Consider the following 14172-nt stretch of genomic DNA (forward strand, 5'->3'; position numbering starts at 1 on the left):
CTTTTTAAATAGATCCACTTAAGCTACTGCTGTTCTCTGAGTCCATTAGGACTTATTTAAGGGGTGAATTTTCAGGAGATTATATATCACTCCCACTAAAGCACATTGAAATTGCTCATAGGACGTATCCTACAAAGCGTTATAAATTCCCCATCAGAACTAAGGAGAAAGGTGAGCTTGCTTGGAATAAAGACCACTTAGAGAACTACAAGAATCACTTTTGGGAAATTTGATTTGGAGTGCTGAAGCAGGCAACATTGCCTTTCAAATAACTGTGTTTGGAATGTGCGCTGTGTGCTCAGCTGCATTTGCTGGTTAGCTGTGATGTTAATGTCTTTGTTGCCATCGCCAACATTAGGGAGAAATCGTACTGTATAAGGTTATGTTTTAAACTCCGCTTCTACGATGGTGTTTATTTATTCTAACAGTCTCACCAGCTCTGAGGATGCACAAGGTACACTGAGCACGGTCTTCTGCTCAATGCTCTGTCTCCCTGCCAGCTGGGTTTCCTACAGGCCTGAGAGCCCCACGCAGATTCCCCCACAATCACAGCCTTCTGAAAAAAAACAAAGCCAGAAGGCTTGGTTAGGAAAACTGAAGATATCATTACCTGACTAAAGAGTAAGGTACACAGTCCTGAAGAGGAAAAAACATTTAAAGCACTTAGATACAGTTTGATTTCTTTCTTATCAATCCTTAATGGTTATTAATTGCTGATTAATATGCCTTCCATGCAAATTTTGTAGCATTTGAATTAGCATTCTGGGCTCTAAGGTTTAAGTATTTGTTTATGGAGTGATAAGACAATTCTCCCATGGGGCGGTAAATAGGTTAGCCCGATTGATGGATGGAATGGGATAAGGTTCCCATTCTAGATGACTTCTAGCTCATCTTAAGAATATTCTTTTTCCAGTGCTCAGAGCATCTGTTTATAGAACCTTCTACTAATCATGACATGGTGAAACCCAAGCTCTGACTTCTTGGGAACGTCATAAACTGCTCTCCCCACTTCCACTTCTGAAATGAGAGAAGTGGAAGAGAACTAGTCTGGTGAAACGTGCGACCTAAATGTTGACTCTTTCTGACCGTAAGGAATGCATGCAGCCTGTTTTAGGGCCATCGAGACTAACACCCTACAGAAGCGCCTCCATTTCAAGGACGGCATTGGTCTGCCAGTCAGGCAGTACGCAAATACATACTGAGTCCCTTCTGTGTGTGTTTGGGCAGACAGGAAACTCCCTGTGGGCAAGAACTTCATCTTATTCATAGCTTGTTTCTAATGCTAAAACAACCCCTAGTATGTAGTAGGTGACAACAAATATTTATCAACTAACGTATTATTAATTTGATACCCACCATAGCCACGTAGGGAGGCCTTTATTGATAAACACATAGAGGCCTCATGTGAAGTGACTTGTCCAACGTGACAGAGCAGAAAGGTCAGAGCAAGAGCTCTATCAAACCATGAACTATGCTCCCCGCTTACTGAGGTGTGGTTCCACATCACAGCTCTCCAGCTGGCAGCCGATACTCACCCTTAGCTTCAAGAAGGATAAGGCTGAGCCCTAGAGTAGGCGGCACTCACTCATGCTGCATCAGGAGCAGGGAGGCTAAATCCGAGGGGCCTGTACCAAGCTGCAGCATTAGAAATGGGAGTGGGGGGCCCAGTTAGGCTTCTCGTGCGATGACTGATGCACAAGGCTGCCCAGTGTTCTAGCCTGTGAGTCCCAGATAAGGAAACTCTGTCCCAAGCTTCCAAGACAAGGCCTGGAGAGACAGGATCAGATGACCCAGCAAAAGGGATGACAGAGCAACAACTGAAATTCTCAAAAGAGCAGAGGATAACAAGAAAGATGACAGTGAACTAGGAGGAAATCAACCTGGAGATCAAGGTGGGCGGGGGGTGGTACATGGAGTCCAGAGTTGCCATGGTCTCTGTGACTCATCACCTAAACCATATCTTTGTTTTTAGAGCCATTTAGTCCCAGGTCACTGGTTGAGTCCAACCTCAGTACTGTTCCTACTCACTGAAAACCATCACCACCTGAGAGCTCCCTGCGGTTTAGGTGTAATGGGGCTGGTGGTTTCTTTTTGGAGGTGGCCTCACAGCACCCCAGTGTGCAGAGGGCCCACCCAGGTCTACAGAGACTAATGACAGAAGTGCTGAGAGAGCTTCATCTCAGCCACATGATTCTCCCAAACAGAAGCTTAGAAAGTGTCCCCATGACAGTGACATGTGTTCCAGTCGTGCATGAGTCGGGGCCACTGCATGTCAATGGCTCGGCTTTGGATGCACCACTGATCACGGTGTCTTTTTCTATTTCTTCCAGTAAGACACATGAACAGAAGGAAACAATTTCTCTTTTTTAGCGTTGAGTGAATATGTGTCATTAGCCCTGTACTTATCTCCACTAGTATCGCTAGACTCGGAAACTCAATTTAATCTGGATTCTCTTCTCTTCTCAATGTCAGCCTGTTTCTGGACCAGTACAGAGCCAGCCTTGTCGATGCAATAAAGAGATTACTCCAGCCCAGGGTAAGTATGTTTCTATTTTCTCCCAAACACTGGCTTCAGAATAATTAGTGTGTATACAGAGATGGAGAGAGTAATGGAATGGCAGGATTAATGTCATGTAATACTTTAATACTTATTATGTCCAACTTCAATTGGGTCTTCTGATCTACCAGATTCATTCCTAATCATAACTAGGGAACTTCTTACCCTTGGCCTTCTGATAAGGAACACAGTGGGTAGTAAAATAAATGAAAGCACTTCAAAGATAGTGTGAGATTATTTTTATCAAAGAATTTCTTGAGTCTTTTCCTTTGATAACAATATCTTCATATGAAAGTAGAAGTACAATATTGAAAGTTTTCCATTGACTTCCATCATTTTAAATCCCTTCAATGGTAACCTTTGTCACTAGGTATTTATTTATTGCAACAGATTTTTTTCTTTCTATTTCTGTTTATATTAAAGAAAAAGGACTTCAGATGAATCTGTGTATTAAAAGTTCTCTGCTTTAAAAGGAAGCCATTATTTATATATTATAAACATTAGGTCACAATGAAGCCAAGCGTGGCATAAAATATTGTGCACATTTCTACATTTATATATCCATTTATGCCTGTGAGTAAATTACAGAGTTTGCATCCACTCTTATTTTGTTGGGCTGTTATCCTGAGCCAGGAGGTCCTGCAGCCTAAACGGAGAGTTAATATGCGTCTATTTAAAGTAAGAAAATGAGTTTAAAGCTCATGCATTAAAAATAAAATCTTATACGTATGTAAGGTTCTTGCTGCACCATCGAATTTAAAACAGGTTAACAACGTTAATGCAGCCTCTGACAGGAACTCACATTTGAGAAAAGACTGCAGAGAGAAAGAGAGAGAGAGAGTGTGTGTGTATGTGTGTTTTCTAAAGTTTTGTTTCTAAAGTCTTTTTGAAAAGAGGGTTTGCTCCTGTCGTCTGAACTGAGACTTATAGACTAATACCGTTCAGTATTTCTTTTATATCTGTTTTCACATTGAAGTTTTCTGGAGCAATTTGATAATCATCCTTTGCCTTACACTGTTGCTTTTGATTTTGTTCTCTCTGGATACAATAGCTCAGAAACTTTAAATAGGCCTCTCAGAGGAGAGACCACAGCTTCGTAAGTAGTAATCAATGAAAGTAAATCGGCCTTCTCCCTTCCCTCTGTGAGGTGGGTAGTAGGTCTTGAGGCGAGAAAGGGGCGCGCTCCAAGCTACTGATGGAGCTGCCCTGGTTGGGTGAGCAGTGCAAGTTGAGGGTAGAAAAAGGAATTCGTGATCTCTTCATTTCCTCTATGAGCCTTGGGTGATTCCCATGAGCATTTGCAAGATCAGTACTTTCAGAGAGGGCACTGAGATGCTCAGATATAAAGGCCTCTCTGGAAATGCATCATCCATAAATACAATGCGTCAAGGACTCCTCGGTCCCACACCGAACAAACAGTACATCACTCTTCCCTGTCACCCCCTCAAAGCCTATTGGTGGCACATACTCCATTTTGCAGCAGATTTGCATGATTTATCCCCACTATGAATAGACCTCAGTGCAGATTGGGCTGGAATCTCTAGCGTCTCTTAAACCTGGAACCACGCTCCTCCCTTGCCTGAAGTTGGCTCCACACTGCAGCCCCTCTGAGTGAAGACTGCAGCCCTCCTCCAGACAGCTGATACTCACCCTTAGCTCCAAGCAGGCTGAGGCGGGGCCCTAGAGTAGCCGGTGCTTACTCATGCTGGGTGAGGAGCAGGGAGGGAGACAGATCAGAGGGGCCTAGACCACTGCAGCATTGGAAATGGGGGTCGGGGGCCTGGCTTAGGCTCCTCGTTCACAAGGCTGCCAGGTGTTCCAGCCTGAGGGGTCAGGGGCCACTGTAAGGAGGGGGGAGTCCAAGTTTTGGATGGCATATGGACATTCCAAAATTACCATCCAGGAAACTTGTCCCTATTGGGAAGTCTGGGGAAGCGTAACACTTGCACCACCACCACCCTGCTGCCCCCCCACACCCCCTGCCTCTACCCTGGTGGACCCTAGAAGGGTCAGGTGGACTTGGCAGTGACCAGCTGCTGCATATGCTGTGCCAGTGGACAACAAGGGTTCCCAGAGCTTAGGGGTACCTAGAAGAAAACAGGATTCTTCTTAGCTCTCAGGGCTGGCTGCTTTGCTCCCAAAGGAGCGCCCCCTGCTGAGTGTTTGTGTCATGGATGTCACTGTCCAAGACTAAGATATAGTAAAGGTGTTATTCCATGACAATCAGAGCTGCTTTCAAAGTTTTCTTGAGCGCAGACAACTCCTCCATGGTTTTGTGGCCCAAGGGTCTGAAGGTGCCACAGAGTCCCACAGAGAAACAACTTGGGGGCTATGCTGGTGGATCCTGAGTTCTTATAATTCAAGGCTCAGCAAAATAGCACCATAATTTACAGTAGCCAAGTGCTGAAAACAGCCAAAGTGCCCATCTGTAAATGAGTATATCAGAAAACTATGGTACATTTACACAATAGAATACTACACAGCAATAAGAAAGAAGGAGCTCCTACCCTTTGTGACAGCATGAATGGAACTGGAAAGCATTATGCTATGTGAAATAAGCCGGGCAGTGAAAGACAAATACCATATGATCTCACCTATAAGTGGAACCTAATCAACCAACCAAACAAGCAAAATATAACCAGAAACATTGAAATCAAGAACAAACTGACAGTAACCAAAGGGGAGGTGGGGATAATGGGGGGTCATCAAGGAACAGGTAGAAAAGACACATGGACAAAGCCAAAGGGGGAAGGGTTGAGGGTGGGAGCTGGGGGTAGCTGGGGTGGGGGGAGTGGTGGGGATGAGATGGAGACAATTGTATTTGAACAACAATAAAAAATACATCTCAGATATTTTCATACTTACACTGAGATAAAAATCATAAACTTAAGTGTACAGTTCATGCAGTTCTAGAAAATGTGTACATTCATTAACTAACACCATAATCAAGATAGAAAATATTTGCATCACTATGCAAAATGTCCTTATGTAGTTTTCCAGTCAAAGCCCACAGCTATTGCACTAGGCCACAAAAATTCTGATTTATATCACCATAGTTTTACTAGTTGTACAATGCATACAAATGTATTTTATTGTCTGTATACTTCTGTGTCTGGCTTCTTCTGCAAAATATAATATAGTTGTTCGAGAGCCAAAAAAATTCAATGGGAGATAGAAGTTTTCAGGGTGCTCAGCAAAAACTACCCCAGAGCCAGATGCTTCGAAAACTACCCCTGGGGCAGTTTCCAAAAGCAAAGTGTGGTGGGTGGAGCCAGGAGTATCTTCAGGGAAAACCAAGTCTGTCCTTCGTATCTAGTCACTGGGTTCATCTCTTGAAGCCTCAGCTTTCCATCTATAAAATGAAGAGTGTGTTTACTCCCCATACCCAATGCTTTGGAAAGCTTTAGCATCCTATTGACTCTAAATATATGTTAGCTCTTGTTACTTTGAAGAGAGGCTTGTTACTAGAGAGGCTTTCTGGCTGTGGTGAGTGCAGAATAGAGGAGGCTCTTTCCAACTATTCAATATTTTCCTCAAAGAAATGCTGGCAGGAGGGGAATAAACCATTTTCTTGACCTTGACTTTGACAACTTCTGCACATGACTGGGCACACAGTGTCCCCCTGCACTCATTTTCTGCACCCCTGCAGCACGCCCTGCATGGGTCCCAGGAGGATTACATACGTGGACGAAGAGGACATTTTGCTGCAGCCAACCTTCACTGCATGAAGGGAGCCAGGTTACTACCAGACGGCAAGAATGAAATAATCGCAGTATGGCGGTTCAAGTGTCAAGCTGTGGGAAGGAATGAATTCTGTCATTTGGGGGAATGTGTTTCTTTGATTTCTAGCTTTGGCAAATCAGCTGTCTGGAGTCAGGGTTCCAGAGGCAAAGAAAGTAGTTGGAAAGGAAGTTTCTCTGCTTTCTAGTTCTTATGAGTTCATGAATGGGTGGTGGTGTGGGGGGTGAAGGGATAGATCTCATAGAGGGTTTAGGCACCGGGGTGGGCTTCTGGCAATCTCCAATCCCAGGGCTGAGCTTAGATTCTCCGCCAAACAGGCACCCGTGCTGGGAAAGTTACTCTCAGTAGCTCCAAATTTCAGCAGGAAATGTTTGTCATCTGCCCCAAATGGAAACCTTCCTCAACTTGCTGGTTGAGAAAAATTGAAAACATGTGACTCCTGCCAGACTACTACAAGGGACTCTTCAGCAGGGACTTAAAAGATGAAAAGAAAATAAAGTAGATACTAAAAAAGAATGAAATCAGCAAATTTTACTCATTCCAAGAAGCAATTTCCCCCCTACACACATTTTTCCCTCTGGCGAGTGACTGCTTCTCATTGATGATTGATAGGTGCCCCTGTCATTGTGTTCTTTAAAGAACATCACCAATGCCTGATATCTGAAGACCCAAATGTAATTTAAAATAGCCACGGCAGCCTGTAAGTTGAACTTGAGTCCAGAAATGACAACCAGCAAATGGCATCTTCTGATACTCCTCTGAAATGGTTTTGGGTGTAGGGAGGGGAGCCAAGCCAGCCAGCCAGCTTGAGTTGACTCAGGACCAGGAGGAGACAGGCCAGGGTGCAGTACCGATAGCTCTCCGGCTTCGTATCCCTGCTGACCATCCCTAATGGTTAGGGATGTACAGATACCACGGTGAGGTTCACTTAACTTTCTTCAGAGATGGCCCACCACACAATGACAACACATCCCTGGAATCCTGCCTAAATGCCGGGAGTGCCATAAATGTAAACCACGGACTCGAAAGAACAATTTCTTTTTATTGACAGATTTCTTTCTTTTTAAAGATCTAACATCTCTGTATGCACCTATACAAACCTTTGTTTTGCTCATCTCAGGGCAGAGCCTGGTGAGTGCGGGCTCCATGCAGTGAACTGAGATGGTGCTGAAGAGCCCTTGGGTTCCTGTCTGTTGGTTGGGCCAGGGGCCCAGCAAACCCTCCCCTGTTTGGGGTGAGAAGCTGTGTTCAGCCAAGCCTGGCTCTCCCAGGTGCAGGACTAGAGAGTCCCCAGGTGTTCTGAAGACCCTCAGAGTAGGGGTCTGGCAGTTCTTTTCTGAAGTCCACCTGGATGCTTATTCAGCATGCGTGGTGCTTGGTCTCTGCCCCCAAGGAGTTCCTGGTTCCTTGTGGAGATGTGACACGCACGGGTGGGACCCCAGTGGACAGTGCCAATGGCTTCTAACAGCTCAATACTTGATCATATATAGCTATTTTTATTTGTTCTGTGGACCTTTCTAATGTATGCTTTGAATAGAATATGCAATACTCAAGAATAGAATATGTTTGGAACTGTCTTTATCCAAGAAACGTTTGTTGAGAACCTACTACCTGCCTGGCACTGTGCCAGGGAATGTAGGGTAGGGGTATAAATGTGAATGGCAAGACTGGGAATTTCATAGATTGTTAGCAGGGCAGATTGATGCATGACCTACCAGGAATTATAATGCAATATGGTGGGTACTAGGAAGAGGTATAGCACAGAGTGACTGGCTGCCTGAGGGAGGCTTCTCTGGAGGCTGTGGTATTTGACTTTGGTCTTGAATGGTCAGAAGGGAATTCATTCCAAGCCTCAGAAGGGACTAGACGGCAGTATCCTGGGTGGAGGAAACAGTGCTGATGGGTATAGAGTATGAAAAAGTATGTTGTGTTTTAGGGTCAACAAGACATTTGCTGGAGTACAACAATGTCTTTGTGGTCTAGGGGTTAGGGATGAAGAGGGGCAGGAGATAAGGTAAACGAGTTTGTTTGGGGTACCATTTTAGGAAAGGCTAAGAACACTGTGATGAAGAGACTGGACTTTATTTTATGAACAATAAAGAAACACTGAAAGTTTTTGAGCAGTGGTGAGGTCAGATGTGGGTTCTAGAATGATCACTCTGGCCACAGCATGAAGGCTGGAATGAAATTAGAGGGATCTTGAAAGCAGCAAGTTTCCTTGTGGGTCAAGTGTAAACCAACTAGTTCCGTTAGGAGCTAGTGAAGGCTTGAATATTGCGAAGAGGGAACTGAATGGGTATTCACTGACAGATTTGTTCAGCAAACATTTACTGAGTACCTCTCAGAAGCCAGACACAGTGCCAGGGCCTGGGGGTAAAGTAACGTAATCCCGGCCCTAAAGGAGCAGGAAGTCCAGCCCAAGAGACAAGCAATTGAGCAGTTGTTACCTGATGATGTGTTAGGAATATAGCAGAGGTATGGGTAACCCCTGGAAGCCGGGAAGTGGATAACTGGGGCAGGAGGCCCAGCGTGGAGGCCAGAGGAGCTCAGCACAGGTACTGCAGGGGCAGGGTGTCTAATCTGGGTGCTGAAAGATGAGCCAGTGATACCACGCCAACATAGAACTGGAGATCCAGAGAAGCATTCCACTCGAAGGGCACATTTGCAGGTTTGAAGGCATGGGAGTCCATGTGAGAACAAGCCAGAGGACTGCAGTAAGCTTGGCCTGACTAGAGCCCAAGGTGAGTATGAAGGAGAAATGGGGACGATGCTGCAGAGATACATGTGGGTCAGGTCATGCTGGGCTTTGCCTGTCATCCCAAAAAGGTGGGACACATGTTAGTGGTTTTCAACCCTGTTTTAATGGCAGAACCCTTTGACCAGAACATTTTTAGCCAGCACCCCAATTATAAAACAGAAAAGTGAAGCAGCTTCAGTTCAATTGCATATGAGACTGGATGTGAGAAGTTTAGCACTTCCTCTCCCCTGGTCTCTCTTTGAATCCTCCAGTTCATGCTAGAAGCAACTGAGACAGTTGGAGAACCACATGCTGCAGGTGACAGTGATGTGGGTTGGCAGATGTGGCATCAGAGGGTTTTAGAAGCAATGCCACGATTCCCAGGTTTTTAATTTCCTTTTAATGGTAAAGAATATGGAAGTGCTTGGAACCTAGTAGGTACTCAGCTTGTGTGTCTGAGTATGTGTGTATGTGAGAGAGAGAGACAGACAGACAGACAGATGTGCGTAGTGCCCTGGGAAGGGTAGGAGTTTGGAATCAAGGGTGCCGAGTTCTGTTTTAGACAGAGTGGCTTAAAGGCACATTCAGAACATCCCCGTGGCTCTAGCAGGCACCTGGATATATGGGTGTGGCCCCAGGGCAACGGTGAATGCTGCCGTCATATACTTGTGAATTTTGCTGTGAACCTGGTAGCTGATGTTCTGGGCTTTGGTGCAATAGCCTAGAACTGTACAGAATGAAAAGTAGGCAGAGCTTGGGGGGGCCAATGACAATTAAGAGGCAAGTGGAAGAAGAGAAGGCAGGAACGGGACTGAGAAATGTAGAGGAGGAAGCAGGAGGAAGCAGACAAGGGCAGCGTCTCAGAAACTGGGTAAAGAAAAGGTTAGAAAGTAAACATAAGCTTAAACATGTCATCGGTATTTAATAGTTGGTTGCCAGGAAATGAAAAAGGAATAAAGGCATTTCGTTGGCATAGCATATTCCTTTTAAAATAAATCTGAAGCATACTTATTTTTTTCCAGAAGTACACGCCCTTTAATACATGAGTATAGATGAGTCTAGGAAAATAGCAACAGCAGCACCCACCATATAAATGTGATTGTTGTTTAGTGGAACTACTCCTCTCTCCTCTCCAGGGAGAAACAAATTCTCCCCAGTTTCTCTGCAGTCAAATTTTTACATTCAATTGAGTGTTCATTCTGAGTTTAAAATGATTCTGTGACTGAATGCTTAGAAACTTGTGCTTTGGTAAATTAAAAATCATTTTCCTAAAGTGATGGGCTAATTTGAAATTATTTTTTTCTTACTAGCTTTGATTTTTGTAGCCTAAATTGTAAGGCGTATCCCTCTGATTGCACCTATTGAAGAGTGCGGCTCCCCTGGGGGCAGGGAAGGCTCTGAAACCACTCACTGTGGGGCGGTTGCAGGTACTCGGTAGGGCTCAGTGGGTGCTCACTGAATGAATGGGTGGTATACTGTGGTCCCTCCTAATGATGAATCTGCATGCCAAACGCGTCTGTATTCAGTGAAATGAAAAAGGAAGCACGCGTACCCGAGTAATTAGAGATGAGAACTGCTTGCTCTTCACCTTTCTTATGGGTACAGTACTGTGCACAGGTGCTTCCCCCTGAAATCCCATTGCAGTTGCTGACTCTATTAACGCTTCTTGAAGAAAGTCTTTTCTAAAGAATAAGCAATAGGACATGGCCTTTGAATTCCCCAAGACTTGTATTCTTCAGATTACTCAACATCTGGATTTAGTTTATTCTCTCAACAAATATTAGTGTCTACTATACGTTAGGTCCTGAGAAAACGCAGTGAATAAACCCTGGAAGATCCCGTTGTCACCGAGCACATGTTCCAGCCCAAGGAGACAGGTGGCAACAAACAGGGCCATAATGTGTGTCAGAGGCGATGAGTGCTGAGAACAAAAAGAACGTGGGGAGAGGGGTACACAGCGGTGGAGGAGGGCCTGCGGTTTTAGACTGGGCAGTTACTGAAGGAGAACAGGTCAACCGAGACCTGAAGGAGGAAAGAGATGTCTGCTCAGAGGGCGCTGCCGTGTGCCCAGTTGCAGCCCCCAGCTCACCCCAGCCAACACAGGGGTGCGGTGTGGGGGCACATGCTTTGTAAATGCAAACATCAACCCAACCAAGAGCCCTGCAGCCTTGTAAACGTTGTGATAAATAGCTTAGATCAGCGATTTTCAACCGATGTGTCACAAGAATTTTTCAAACATGCAGTACCTGGCTCTTTAGTCAGGGGCGCTGACCTCCTTTGCCTTAGACTGTCAAATGAAAAGATGACAACAGCCAACACAACAGTAGCTATCTGGTGTGGATACCCTATCTTGAACCATAAATACATAGGTCATATAACAGTCGCATCATATTGGTCATGTCCCATGATAAGGTTGTGTCTGTTTAGTTCATTTTTGTTATCAGAAATCCTTATATGCAAGTTTAGTGCCTGACTTTTTTTAAAGTCAGTTTAGAGCAAAAAGGATAAGTAATTACTGTTATTTTTATAAATCTATCAAAATTGTACCTATTTTTGGTCATATTGGCAAAAATATTTTTTTGGGGTGAGCTGCAGAATTTTAGTAATTAGGTTATGTGTGCCATGAGATGACAAAGGTTGAAGATTGCGGGCTTAGGTAATAGCTATGAAAAATCAACTCTTCTGTTGTCATTGTAAGGCAATTTTTATGAATGAATTTAAAATTTTAAAAAGAAAACCTTCTATTATTCAAAAATCCAGAAGGGCCAAAAGTTCTTAGAAATGACTAAAATGACCTACTAATATTCCCTCATTTTTTTAAATGACAGCTTTTGCTCCCCTGCTGAGACTATGTATTATATCTAGTTTCACATCAAAATGAATTTTTACTGCTAAGTTTGAAAACCACCTGAATATATCAATTAATATTGGAAAAGCTGACGGAACCATAAGTGTATTGGCATGGTGGGTGCTGCTATAATTATGTTCCTGAGTGTGTACACATCCGTGTAAACACAGTGTGAAAACACACTTGACATCCAGGACAGTGTATCAGTGTTTATTCTTGCAGGTAAATGAGGGAAGGAGTGACGGGAAGAGAGAACTGATCGAATTTTTACAGCACTGTTAGGTGCTGTAGATGTTTCTAGTCTTACCTCTACTTAACCCTGGTTTTCAAACTACTTTCACATTCGCCACCTCATCTGATTCTCACAACTCGCTGTGGTGAGTGGAGGGGGCAGGTTTTGTTCTTCCCATTTGCTGGATGAGGAAACTGGGTGGGTCAGCCAGGAGGACTTGAGTGTTTCATCTGCCAAACAAGATTACACTAACATCTCCAAGGTCCCTTCTAGCCCGACAGCTTTATAGTTCTCTGATTTTCCTTTCTGCCACACAGGTCTTTCTTGAACTGGTCAACCCCTTCAGTGTGTGTTTAATAATCTGTCAAATGCAATGTCGCCCACGCAAGGTTGTTGGGAGAGTCTGAGAGGTTTGAAGGAGGGTGGAAGCACCTGGCACCATGGTGGCTATTATTATTATCATCATCATCATCATCCTCATCACTAGTACTAGGAAAGGGCAATGTAGTGTACAGGAAAGAACACTGGCATTGGAGTCAGGTAAATGTCGTCACTTACCAGGCATGTCATCTTGGCCAATTATTCAACCCTTCTGAGCATCCTATAAGAGGGGGCTGATGGTCCCTATGTTGTCGGTGGTTTGAAGACTCAAGGAGACTATGTAGAGCACCTCGCCCAGCGTCTGACACGTCCCAAGTGCTCAAACAACTAGCTGGCAGGTGTGAATGATCAACCACCTTTCATAAGAAACCAAGATAGATTTTCATGGTTCCCCCAAAACATAATGTGGCATTTCATCAAGGTGAAGTATAACCTTGAAATTAACAGAAGCACACAGTCATCTTTTAGACAAATAGAAAGAAAAGAAGATTCCGAAGCTTAGCCGTTTTGTGCACATCTAGGAGGGAGAGGAAAAAACCCACATGCACCCGGTAGTTAGCCCATGATCATTGTGGAGTTTCATGCCGGATGGTCTTCTAAAATCGGTGTATGTTTTATTCAAGTCTTCCCCTTCTCCCCACTGCAACAGTCTTACAAGGTTGTGCAATTTATTTAGAAAAGCCTGTTTACCCTCTTTGTACTGCTTTCTTTGGAAAGCAATCATTCGAGTACCGTGAGGAGCTGCTTTGCTATAATGATGACCATTTTAAAGGATTCACTGAAGCCAGAAACCAAGGCCCTTGTAGACTTGTGCCTGACAGCGTGGTCACAGAAAAGGCTGGTGGCGGGACTGAAATGTGAACCTTCTCCAATAGGGTTGTGGTTACTTGTCTCCATGCAGGATTTCTTGGTACTGAAGTTTCAGAGCACAATAAACTAACATTTATAGGCATGTGTTGCCACATGCTCTGGAGCGGGGTTGCAGACGTGTTGGCAGCTGCTAGCAAGTCGCAAGGTGGGCGGCACTGCCCTGGACCAGTTTCTTTAAAATGTGGTGCTTTCGTGTAAACCGCTGGGCCCAAAAGAGGTGTGTGTTGTGCAGAATACCAACTTCGAGTTGCATTGGGTTTATTACATGTGTTGTTTGAAAGCCACTGGCCATTTGAATATGAAATATATATATATATTTTTTCTTATTTGATTTATATCTATCCATGAAATTATTCTCACTGCGAATGCCCTTCCAGTGTGGACGTCTCAAGAACAATTGAGTTTTCTACCTGAGAGCAGTATGTTAAATGCTTTGACCGATGTATGTTGTGTTTGGTTGCTGTCCAGTTTTAAAATGTATAAATTTCCTTTTTAATGTTCTAGGGGAAAGCAATGGTATTCGCCCCACGCCGAGGGACAACTTTAAACCAGTTTTGCAATCTAGCTGAAAAAGCTGGTTTCTCTATCCAAAGACATGAAAATTATGATGAACACATTTCAAACTTCCACTCCAAGGTTAGTTTTCTGCTCTTGTTAGATAACACTTTAATCCTCGTTGCATTTTGAAGAGATCATGGTCTTTTTGGCAGGTAACCTAAATATTTGATTAAAGTACTTCTTAGGTGTGCTGCTTCTGAACAGCTATTTGTATCTGATTATTTCGTATGGTAAAGTAATCTTTTATC

At 44.0% G+C, this 14172-nt stretch overlaps 1 protein-coding gene across 2 annotated transcripts in view; it reads left to right on the top strand.

Moving 5' to 3' along the window:
* Window positions 1-14172, top strand: part of CAMKMT (calmodulin-lysine N-methyltransferase) — a 337237-nt gene that overhangs the window by 317087 nt on the left and 5978 nt on the right. For both annotated transcript variants that reach the window (XM_037161273.2, XM_037161274.2), the window contains exons 9-10: window positions 2473-2536; window positions 13871-14002. In XM_037161273.2, coding sequence (XP_037017168.2) covers window positions 2473-2536; window positions 13871-14002 — 196 coding nt within the window. The remainder of the gene's footprint in view (window positions 1-2472; window positions 2537-13870; window positions 14003-14172) is intronic.

This window comes from Artibeus jamaicensis, unplaced genomic scaffold (genome assembly GCF_021234435.1).
Source record: "Artibeus jamaicensis isolate MK-2021 breed Jamaican fruit bat unplaced genomic scaffold, CSHL_Jam_final contig_465, whole genome shotgun sequence".
Taxonomy (NCBI): Eukaryota; Metazoa; Chordata; class Mammalia; order Chiroptera; family Phyllostomidae; genus Artibeus; species Artibeus jamaicensis.